At 43.6% G+C, this 11,104-nt stretch overlaps 1 protein-coding gene across 1 annotated transcript; it reads right to left on the bottom strand.

The window, feature by feature from the left end:
* Positions 1 to 3,323: 3,323 nt before the first annotated feature.
* LOC140712822 (protein GVQW1-like) lies at positions 3,324 to 10,183 on the bottom strand. The gene is made up of 2 exons (XM_073021311.1): positions 9,988 to 10,183; positions 3,324 to 3,449 (listed from the first exon to the last, which is right to left on the bottom strand). Exons 1-2 carry the CDS (start codon positions 10,060 to 10,062, stop codon positions 3,324 to 3,326), a joined length of 201 nt encoding a protein of 66 aa, XP_072877412.1. The 5' UTR covers positions 10,063 to 10,183.
* Positions 10,184 to 11,104: the final 921 nt, after the last annotated feature.

The following is an 11,104-nucleotide window of genomic DNA, read 5'->3' on the forward strand; positions in this document are numbered from 1 at the left end:
CGGGCAAACAAACTACCTCCGGCATCCGGGAACTTACCCTCCAGGCAGAAGGAAAGAATACGGGAACAGAGACCTGTCTTGGGAGAAGCTCCTTAGGAGATGAAGGAGCACCGACTGATGCCTGACGTTTTTACGACACCTCTTTGACGTGCGTGTCCCATCTCTTTTCAGAAGAATTAGCCGTGTTTTGTGAATTCCAGGTGCCATCTTCAAAAATACCCTTGGATTCTAGCCAGTCACCAAAATGGCAGAGACAGCCACCTGAAACCAATTAGAACATCCACACCAGTGGAAGAGAGCTCCAGTGGTAAATTTCCTAGAGGTACAACGATTGATTTCATGATGTATTGTTCCATAAGGTGACTTTAAAACAGGACAAGGCCAGGCGCAGTGGCTCACGCCTGTAATCCCAGCACTTTAGGAGGCCGAGGCGGGTGGATCATGAGGTCAGGAGATCGAGACCATCCTGGCTAACACGGTGAAACCCCGTCTCTACTAAAATATACAAAAAATTAGCCGGACGTGGTGGCGGGCGCCTGTAGTCCCAACTACTCGGGAGACTGAGGCAGGAGAATGGCGTGAACCCGGGAGGCGGAGCTTGCAGTGAGCTGAGATCGCGCCACTGCCCTCCAGCCTGGGTGACACAGCGAGACTCCATCTCAAAAAAAAAAAGACAAAAGTCATGAGTCGTATCTTTATTTCATCTTGTCGTTAATATTATATCAGGTAATTTTCTTGAAAAAATAAGCACTTGTACAAATTTGTATGCATTCATAAGTACTTCATTATAACTTTAATAGTAAATAAATTTTGGGTTTATTAGGGTGTAGGAGAGAAAACCCTACAAACAGAAATAAAACAATTGTGATTAATCATTCTTTCATTAATCCCTGGGAGAAGCAGAGTGGGCTTACTGTGGGCTGAGGCCCACTAAGAAGGACCTGGATTCACATCCTAGCTTTGTCCCTTGTATGTAGCCTCGGGCAGGTCTCATAAGCTGCACTCCTTTGCAAAACAAAGATAATAATATCTGCTTCTGAGAGCTGTTTTCAGAGGATGAAAGTGCATGACAAGTGCCTTATCTTACACATGGCCCAGTCTTGGCTCAAAAACGTTACTTTTCTTTCTTGAATATCCCCACTTCCTCTTGAACAGCCGCCTCCAAGGCAGTTAGTTGCTCGTCTTTCTTCCTAATCCCCATATAATTTGTTCTAAGCAGAACAAATTTTATCGCAGTAGCTTGGAACAGTGGCCAGCCCACAGCAGGTACTTGGTAAGTGTCTGTTCATCTGGCCTTGGTTGTGCTATAATTTGTGTGCTGGCTAAGAGCTCCCAGGGATAGGAATTGCGTCAGCTAGCATCTAGCATAGTACCTAGTACATAGTGCCTACTACACAGGCTACGCTCAGTAACATAGCTGTGTTACTACGCATTGCACTTCTCACTTTTGCAAGGTACACAAACATATCTGTCTTCAGCAGCCAGGCAGGAGAATTAAGATAAAAGCGATAAAGACTGTGACAAACTAGAGGCATTCCCATTCAACTAAACAAAAAACACTTTTCTGGCCAAACACAACAATCTGTCCACAGGATTTACCCCTCTATGATAAAACTGCCACCATAAATAAAGCTTTGTAATTAACAAGCTCTTTTTTTTTTTTTTTTTTTTTTTTTTTTTGGCAGGGTGTCAATCTGTCTCCCAGGCTGGAAGGCAGGAGTGAAGTGACATGTGGTTCATGGTAGCTTCAACCTCCTGGGCTCAAGTGATCCTCTCATCTCAGCCTCCCAAGTAGCTGGGACCACAATCACATGCCACCATGCTAGGCTATGTTTTTTATTTTTTGTAGAGATGAGGTCTTGCCATGTTACCCAGGCTGGTCTTGAACTCCTGGGCTCAAGCAATCCTCCCACTCCAGCCTCCCAAAGTATTGGGATTATAAGTGTGAGCCACCATGCCCAGCCCACAATTACTTTCAGCCCACAAATATGGTCTTGGCTCAATGCAACCTCTGCCCCAGGTTCAAGCGATTCTCCTGCCTCAGCCTCCGGAGTAGCTGAGATTACAGGTGCCTGCCTCCATGCCTGGCTAATTTTTTTTTTTTTTTTTTTTTTGTAGTAGAGACAGGGTTTCACCATGTTGGCCAGGCTGGTCATTTAATACTTGGGCAATTTTCTGAAGAAAGCATTTTTTAGTTCATTTTATAGGCATCTGATAGAGAAACTGAGGCTCAAATACAGTGATTTGTCCAAATCAAACTAAGTTAGTTAATAGCCAGCCAGGGATTTGCATTCATGTCTTCTAACATCGACCCAGGACTCCCACTTCTCTTTACACCATAAGCTGTTCTTTATGTGCCACTGTTTTTCTCCTTTATAGTTTTTCTAGGACAAAAACCAAGCTCCATCAGAAGGTTAAACCTGTGTCAGGTTTACAGTCCAATGACCGCCATGGGTCATAATCCATCTAGAACTATGAGACAGATGCCTTTAGAAACAATGCCTTATTTGCAACCAGAGGAGCGTGTTTTCCTCAAGTCATCAGCATAGAGAGTCTTGTTGGCAGCAAGGTATGATGAGCATGATGAGTGGGCTGATAGGAAGAACTCTACCCAAATGGCAAATGAGGAAGCAGGCTCCTTGTATCAACGTGAAGAATCTTTAAAGGAACTTGAGTTTGTAAAGACAGCAAGAAAAACAAGATAGAGTCTCTTAGCAACTAGAGGAAGCAAGCATCTCATTTCTGTAGGCCGGTGTTGTCCAACAGAAACAAAATGTGAGCTACATATAACTTTAAATTTTCTAAATACTAACACTAAAAAAGTAAAAAGAAACAAAAGAAATTAATTTTAATACATTATATTTAACCTAATATATCCAATATATTTTTTCAACATGTGATCAATATAAAAATTATTACTGAGCTATTTTACTTTTTTTTTTTTTTTTTGGAGACAGAATCTCACTCTGTCACCCAGGCTGTAGTGCAGTGGCTTGATCTCGGCTCACTGCAACCTTGCCTCCTGGGTTCAAGCGATTCTCCTGCCTCAGCCACCTGAGTAGCTGGGATTAATTAGCACGTGCCACCATGTCTGGCTAATTTTTGTATGTTTAGTAGAGACGGTTTCACCACATTGGCCAGGCTGGTTTTAAACTCCTGACCTCAAATGATCTGCCTTCCTCCGCCTACCAAAGTGTGTGAGCCACTGCGCCTGTCATTCTCTTTTTGATTTACATTTCTTTATTTCTTTTTTTTTTTTTTGGGCAAAGTCTTTGAAATCCAGTGTGCATTTTACATTTACACTCAGTGGCACTGACCATATTTCAAGTACTCAGTAGCAGCTGGGTGCAGTGGCTCACACCTGTAATCCCAGCACTTTGGGAGGCTGAGGCAGGCGGATCACCTGAGGTCAGGAGTTCGAGACCAGCCTGGCCAACATGGTGAAACTCTGTCTCTACTACAAAAAAAAAAAAAAAAAAATTAGTTGGGCATGGTGGCAGGTGCCTATAATCCCAGCTACTCGGGAGGCAGGAGAATCACTTGAACCTGGGGCAGAGGTTGCATTGAGCCAAGATCGTGCCACTGCCCTCCAGCCTGGGTGACAGAGCGAGACTCTGTCAAAAAAAAAAAGAAGTACTCAGTAGCCACATGTGGCTAGTGGCTGCCATCTTGGACAGCACAGATCTAGGCCAAAGAAATTCCTAAAGGTCTATATTTCTGGCATAGTGGAAATGAGTGACATGGCTCTCTTCAAGGCCACTGAGAGCTCTCATTTCCAATCCTACTAGTCCAGTTTGAAGACTGATCTTTTAGGGCCAACTTCAAACTTTGCCGCCATTTTGGGGGCAGCCGTGTCAATTTCCAGCCAGTTGCTCTGCAAAGCCAATCAGAGCCCATTATGTTAGGCTGTCTGTTTTTGCCTTGCAAGAGTGCAGTCCTCAGCATGTCCCCTTTCAAACACCTATTATTCTGGTGCTGTCTTCAGTGATGCCATGACTGGCAGTGATTAGGGTGACATTTTTTATGTGCCTGAGTTCACAGAGCAAATTACATAGTGTGAGTGGCATGGTGATTAAGTGGCTGTGTGTAAAGACTAAAATCGCCACATTTGCATGTCTCTGAATAATGAGATTCTTATCTCCATTATATGGCAATGAGGTCGAAATTGATAGCACTATTAACTGTTTACACAGTAAGCACAATTTTCTATTCTGTCTCTCTCTGTCTCACTGGTTTCAAAGCAGCCAAAAGCTACCCCACTGAGCCCCCTAGCAACCCTCCCAAATAAATTTTCCATAATAAGAGATTTCCACAACCCCCTCAGTAAATTTTCTGGCTGCCTTCCAGAGCCCACAGATAATCCAATCCACCCTCTTGATTTCACAGGGAAGAAGCTGCAACGTAGAGAGGTGAGATTTGTCCAAGGTCACACAGAAAGAAAGAGGGCTGGAAAACAGAGGACTCCAACAATACCCATTCCTTCTCTGATTTGTGCCCTTTGGTGCCTGGCTGCAGCTTTGGAATAATGAAGTCCCACCTTCCAGCCTACATACATAGTGTGCATTCTGGTCACACACCCATTTTTCTGCTGAAGAGATGATGAAACTGGCTGAAATTATAATTTGATTCTCCAAACACAAAGACCTTTTTAGTTGACCCTAGAGATGAGCCCCAACTAGACTTTGAATCAGCAAACATCAATTTTTGCAGCAATGAAATAAATATATGGAGAGATAGTTACAGTGGGTTATAAAACAGGGCAAGGGAAAGCTGTGATTGTTTATTTGGCTCTGCTCCTAGCAATGAAGTATTTATCCATCAGCCATGTGGCAGTGACATTTTTGATATGAAGTGCAAGTTTGAGTTGAATTAATAACTAAAGAGACCATTTTTAAAAGTAGATCATCAGCGTAGCAACCCAAAATGCTTCTGAGAAAGTGCTTCACTAGCAGTATCACAAAACATGAAGAGGAAAAAAACTCTCTCCGGTTAAATTCTAACTCACCAGTGCTTTAGCGGTGGAACAAACAACCACAACAGCATGAAGGTTAACTGCCTCAGCATAAAAGAGGAGACCAAGTAACGGAATTTGTCAGTAGATCGTGGCATCAGCTTAACATTTGTGGGAGTTAAATGAATGCATGAACAATTGTAATGCTGAGTTCCATTAATAAATGTGATGGTGAAATGGCTGGAGTGAAGCATTATTATTTATTATGAACTAAAATGGACTATCTGTTTGTGATATATCTTAAAAGTACTGAGTGCCTTAAAATCACTAGAAGGGTTCATTACCTCTGTATCCCATCAATAACCAAAGATCTTGTCCTAGGAGTCAAAACTGAAGGAGATTCCAGGTAGCATAAAGCACAAGAAAACTGGTTCCTATTTAGCAGTGGGTAAAGGAGTTGTGAAATCCTTCAGGACTCCACTTAAACTTTGCTAGGTTGAAAGAGACCCTCCCTGGAACCCATAGACTAAATTCTAAATTACCCTTCTTTGGTATAAGTCACCATATTTCTTCTTCTTCTTCTTTTTTTTTTTTTTTTCTTTTTTGAGATGGAGTTTCACTCTTGTTGTCCAGGCTGGAGTGCAATGGTGCAATCTCAGCTCACTGCAACTTCCGCCTCCCGGGTTCAAGCGATTCTCCTGCCCCAGCCTCCCAAGTAGATGAGATTACAGGCAAGTGCCACCACGCCCGGCTAATTTTGGGTTTTTAGTAGAGACGGGGTTTTGCCATGTTGGCCAGGCTGGTCTCCAACTTCAGACTTCAAGTGATCTGCCCACGTCGGCCTCCCAAAGTGCTGGGATTACAGGCCTGAGCCACCGCGCCCAGCTAAGTCACCATGTTTCTACATGCACTGTTTCATTTGTTGTATTTGTTACACGAAGGTACTTACTACGTGTCTTCTCCACAAAGTCTGTGAACTCTAGCAAGGCAGGTGCCTGTGCACCTAACAGCATATTCATCCATTCGAAATGTACCTACAGAGCACCTGCTAAGAGTTAGGCAACCTAATGCTGCCCTCATGTAGTTTACATCCAGATAGGGGGACATGGACCATAAACAATTAAACAAGAGAGTGGATTTGCTTTTTTTTTTTTTTTTTTTTTTGGCAAGGTCTCACTCTATTGCCCAGGCTGAAGTACAGTGGCATGAACATAGTTCGGTGCAACCTCAAATGCCTGGGCTCAAGCAATTCTCCTACCTCAACTTTGCAAGTACTTGAGACTACAGACTCACCATCACACCCAGCTTATTTATTTATTTATTTATTTATTTTGAGACAGAGTCTCTCTGTGTTGCCAGGCTAGAGTGCTGTGACATGATCTCGGCTCACTGCAACCTCCAACTCCCTGGTTCAAGGGATTCTCCTGCCTCTGCCTCACGAGTATCTGGGATTACAGGCATGCACCACCACGCCTGGCTAATTTTTGTATTTTTAGTAGAGATGGGGTTTCACTATGTTGGCCAGGATGGTCTCGATCTCCTGACCTTGTGATCCGCCCGCCTTGGCCTCCCAAAGTGCTGGGATTTACAGGCATGAGCCACCAAGCCCGGCCTTTTTTTTTTTTTTAAGATGGCATCTCACTCTGTCGCCAGGCTGGAGTTCAATGGCATGATCTTGGCTCACAGCAACCTCCACCTCCCAGGTTCAAGCGATTCTTCTGCCTCAGCCTCCCAAGCATGTGCAACTACAGGTGCTCACCACCACACCCAGCTAATTTTTGTATTTTTAGTAGAGATGGAGTTTCACCATGTTGGCCAGGATGGTCTCAATCTATTGACCTCGTGATCTGCCCTTCTCGGCCTCCCAAAGTGCTGGGATTACAGGTGTGAGCCACCCTGCCCAGCCATACCCAGCTAATTTATATATATATATTTTGTTTGTTTGTTTGTTTGTTTAGAGACAGGGTCTTGCTATGTAGCCCAGGTTGGTCTCAAACTTCTGACTTCAATCCTCCTGCCTTGGCCCCCCAAAGCATTAGATTACATTTGTAAGCCACCACACCTGGCTTTATTTTAGATAATAACATGGGAGACTGATCACAGAATGTTTCCCTGAGGAAATGAGATTAAGGAAACCTGATATTGAAAGTTCTGGCCTGGACGTAGCAGCTCACGCCTGTAAGCCCAACATTTTGGGAGACTGAGGTGGGCAAATCACTTGAGCTCAGGAGTTCAAGACCAGTCCAGGCAACATGGCGAAACCCTGTCTCTACTAAAAATACAAAAATTAGCCAGGCGTGGTGTTGCATGTCTGTAGTCCCAGCTACTCGGGAGGCTGAGGTGGGAGGATGGCTTGAGCCTGGTAGGCGAAGGTTGCACTGAGCCAAGATCACACCACTGCACTCCAGCCTTGACAACAGAGTGAGACCCCGTCTCAAAAAATAAAAATAAAAATAAGTTCTGGATAGATATGAGCTGAGAGGAGTGAAAAATAAAAATAAAAGAAAAACAATTTTTAAAAAAGAAGAAAGTTCTAGGTAAGGGGCATTCCAGGCAACAAGAGCAGGTGGAAGGGCCCCAAGGTGGAAACAAGTGGCTATGGCTAGAACCTCATGGACGAGGAGAAGATGAAGTCAGGGAGGCAGATTGGGGCTCGATTATGTGTTTGGCACAGAGTAAACATATGTTTCATCAACAAGTGGGCACATATCAGGTATAAGTGCAGGCGGAACGTAATTCTTGCTACCCTGCAGGTGACCGAAATACAAAAGTAAAGCGTAGATGTTAAGTGTTGTCTCCACAAAAATGACTACGTGATGTATATTGCATTTGTTAATTAGCTAGATTTAACCATTCCATAGTGTATGTACACTTCAAAACATCATGTCGTACACAATAAATACATACAATTTTATCTGTCAATTTAAAGAAATAGTGGTTGTTCTAGGGCTTACAATGTTCATATTTTATTTACAAGAGTCTGCCTTCAAATAATATTACACTATTGCACTTACAGTTTAAGAACCTTATGATAGTATAGTTACAATTCCCCCACCCTTTGGTCTTTTAATCCTCACAATACACTTATTGTATATTTGTTTACACTGTTAAATATCATTGAATGATTTTTTTTAAAAAACCTCTGTTAAAAAAAAAAAAAGCCTGGGAACAGTGTTTCTCATGTCTGTAATCCCTGTAATCCCAGATTTGAGAGGCTGGGGCAAAAGGATCGCTTGAGCCCAGGAGTTTGAGGCTGCAGTGAGCTATGATTGCGCCATTGCACTCTGGCCTGGGCAACAGAGCTAGGCCCTGTCTCTTAAAAAAAAAAAAAAGAGAGAGAGAGAGAGAGAGAGAGAGAAAGGTAGAGGCTAGAAACTTGAAATTTCAAGAGGACTACAACAGGTAAATAAGATGAGTCCTGGGGACTCAGAGAAAATGAAAATGAGATATTCGAGGCAGCCTATAATAAACCCCAAATTGCTGCAGAGGAAGTCAGGGCAAGGGAGCTAAATGCAGGCTGACATCATATGGGGCAGGTTCCTGAAGGCAGGATGTGAACTGGGCCTTGAATCACACACAGGAATTTATTCGGTAGAACAAATAACGAAGGTAGGGCACTCCAGGAAAATCAGTCTCATCACATTATCCCAGTGGAACTACCACATTTATTTCTAGGATGTTATGTAAATCCATACTACGCTCGTTACACAAAGGGACAATTGATTATGTGCATGGAGTATAGAAGTTGGATCAAATTTATTGGCGGGGCACGGTAGCTCACACCTGTAATCCCAGTACTTTAGGAGACCAAGGCAGGTGGATCACCAGGTTAGGAGATTGAGACCATCCTGGCCAACATGGTGAAATCCCATCTCTACTAAAAATACAAAAATTAGCCAGGTGTGGTGGCGCACGCCTGTAGTCCCAGCTACTCGGGAGGCTTGAACCCGAAGGCAGAGGTTGCAGTGAGCCAAGATTGCACCACTGTACTCCAGCCTGGCGACAGAGCAAGACTCTGTTAAAAAAAAAAAAAAAAAGAAAGAAAGTGAATCAAATTTGTTTTCAGTTTTAGGCTTAAATTGTCCCCCTTGAAATTCATAGATTCCTCAACTAGTGGAGAATTGCCTATCTTGAGCTCACCCATAGTGAAATTTATGAGTTATGGATCTGTAAGGGATGTTCTAATTTTCTCATTTGCTGGAAACTCACTAGCCTGCTATTCTTGTTGTGGTGGTTTAGTTCTTTTTAGCACTTTGTTAATCAAACTGTGTTGGAGATGGTGCCAGGGTGATCCAACCTCCTATTATAAGGTCTGTGAGACATGAGTCACAGCGCCACCACCCAACCAAGAGGACTCACCAGAAACCAGGGCGGCATCCTTGACACCACCCTTTCTCTCATGACACCCAGTCAATCTAACCAGTGAAGTGCTATCAATTCTACCTCTCAGGTAACTCTCAAATCTGTCATTTTTGCTCCTTGCTTGCCACACTGCCTTATTCAGCCCCTTAACATTTCTTACCTAAATCCCACCCTTTAATTTCCACCTCGCCTCCAGCTATTTTTAAACATTCCCTTCCAATCCCCATAACCTCCCTGTGACTGCTTGAACACTTACCATAATATATGTACACACCCTTCACCATTTGCCTACTTTTTCATCCTCATCTTACTCCATGCCTCCCAAACAGCCTGAGTTCAAGAAAACTGGTTCCCCCAAAGCCACATGCTGCTGGTAGCCTCCACCCCTTTGTGCTTGCAATTTCCTCTGCCTAGAATGTCCTTGCCCAGCCCTGTGTGGACTCTTGTTATTCGTCCTTTAAGACTCAGCTTGGGCCAGGCATGGTGGCTCACACCTGTAATCCCAGCACTTTGGAAGGTCGAGGCAGGCAGATCACCTGAGGTCAGGTATTTGAAACCAACCTGGCCAATATGGTGAAACCCCAACTCTACTAAAAATACAAAATTAGCCAGGCATGGTGGTGCACGCTGTAGTCCCAGCTACTCTAGAGGCTGATGCAGGAGGATCACTTGAACCTGGGAGGTGGAGGTTGCAGTGAGCCGAGATCATGCCACTGCACTCCAGCCTGAACGACAGAGCAAGATTCCATCTGATTTCTATGAGCAAGATTAGGGGTTTTTCTTAATTTTCTTTCTTTTTTTTTTTTCCCCCCCGAGACAGTCTTGCTCTATTGCCCAGGCTAGAGTGCAATGGCGTGATCTTAGCTCACTGCTAAGGGTTTTTCTTCTGTAGGTTCTGTAGAATCTCAGGCAAAATCCTATTTTAGCATTCCTATATTGCTGTAATTAATACTAGACATATCCGTCTCACCTGACATGGGTAGGAACTATGTACCAGCCATATTTTTATCCCTTTTTTTTTTTCTCTCTCTCTCTTTTTTAAGAGGCAAGACCTCGCTCTGTCACCCAGGCTGGAGTACAGTGGCATGATTGTAACTCACTGCAGCCTTGAACTCCTAGGCTCAAGGAATCTTCCTGCTTTACCACCTAAGTAGCTGGAACTACAGGTGTGTACCACCACACTATGCTAATTTTTTTATTTTTCTGTAGAGACAGTCTTGCTATGTTCCTGAGACTGGTCTCAAACTCCTGGTGTCATATGATTCTCCTGCCTTGGCCTCAAAGAACTCTCGGATTACAGGTGTAGGTCACCCTGCCCAGCCTATTCCCATTCATAGTACACCATCAATAAATACTTGTCAGAGTAATGACTAAGTAAATGTATTTTTAGGACACTATTATACATGCCTAGTCCTTACAGCCACTACTAGACCCGGGAATTATTGTTAGCATCCCAGCAAAGAAATAAAGTTAGAGTACAGGCTGGGTGCAGTGACCCGCACCTGTAATCCCAGCAATTTGGGAGGCTGAGACAGGAGGATCACTTGAGGCTAGGAATTTGAGACCAGCCTGGACAACATAGGGAGACTCCTCCCTACAAAACATTTAAAAATTATCTGGACGTCATGGCGTGTGCCTCTGATCCCAGCTAGTCGGAAGGCTAAGGTAGGGGTATCACTTGACTCTGGGGGTTTGAGGCTGCAGTGAGCCATGATCATACCACTACACTACTGTCTGAATGACAGAGCAAGACTCCATCTCAAAAAAAAAAAAAAAAAAAAAAAAAAAGAA

This window comes from Chlorocebus sabaeus, chromosome 11, assembly GCF_047675955.1.
Source record: "Chlorocebus sabaeus isolate Y175 chromosome 11, mChlSab1.0.hap1, whole genome shotgun sequence".
Lineage (NCBI taxonomy): Eukaryota > Metazoa > Chordata > Mammalia > Primates > Cercopithecidae > Chlorocebus > Chlorocebus sabaeus.

Bases quoted from the DNA above. Each gene is read 5' to 3' on its own strand.
- LOC140712822 (XM_073021311.1), bottom strand. From the start codon at position 10,062: ATGGAATCTTGCTCTGTCGTTCAGGCTGGAGTGCAGTGGCATGATCTC. The intron at 3,450-9,987 runs TTCAAGTGATCC...GTAGTAGAGACA, and splicing joins TGCAACCTCCACCTCCCAGG to GAGTTTCACCATGTTGGCCA.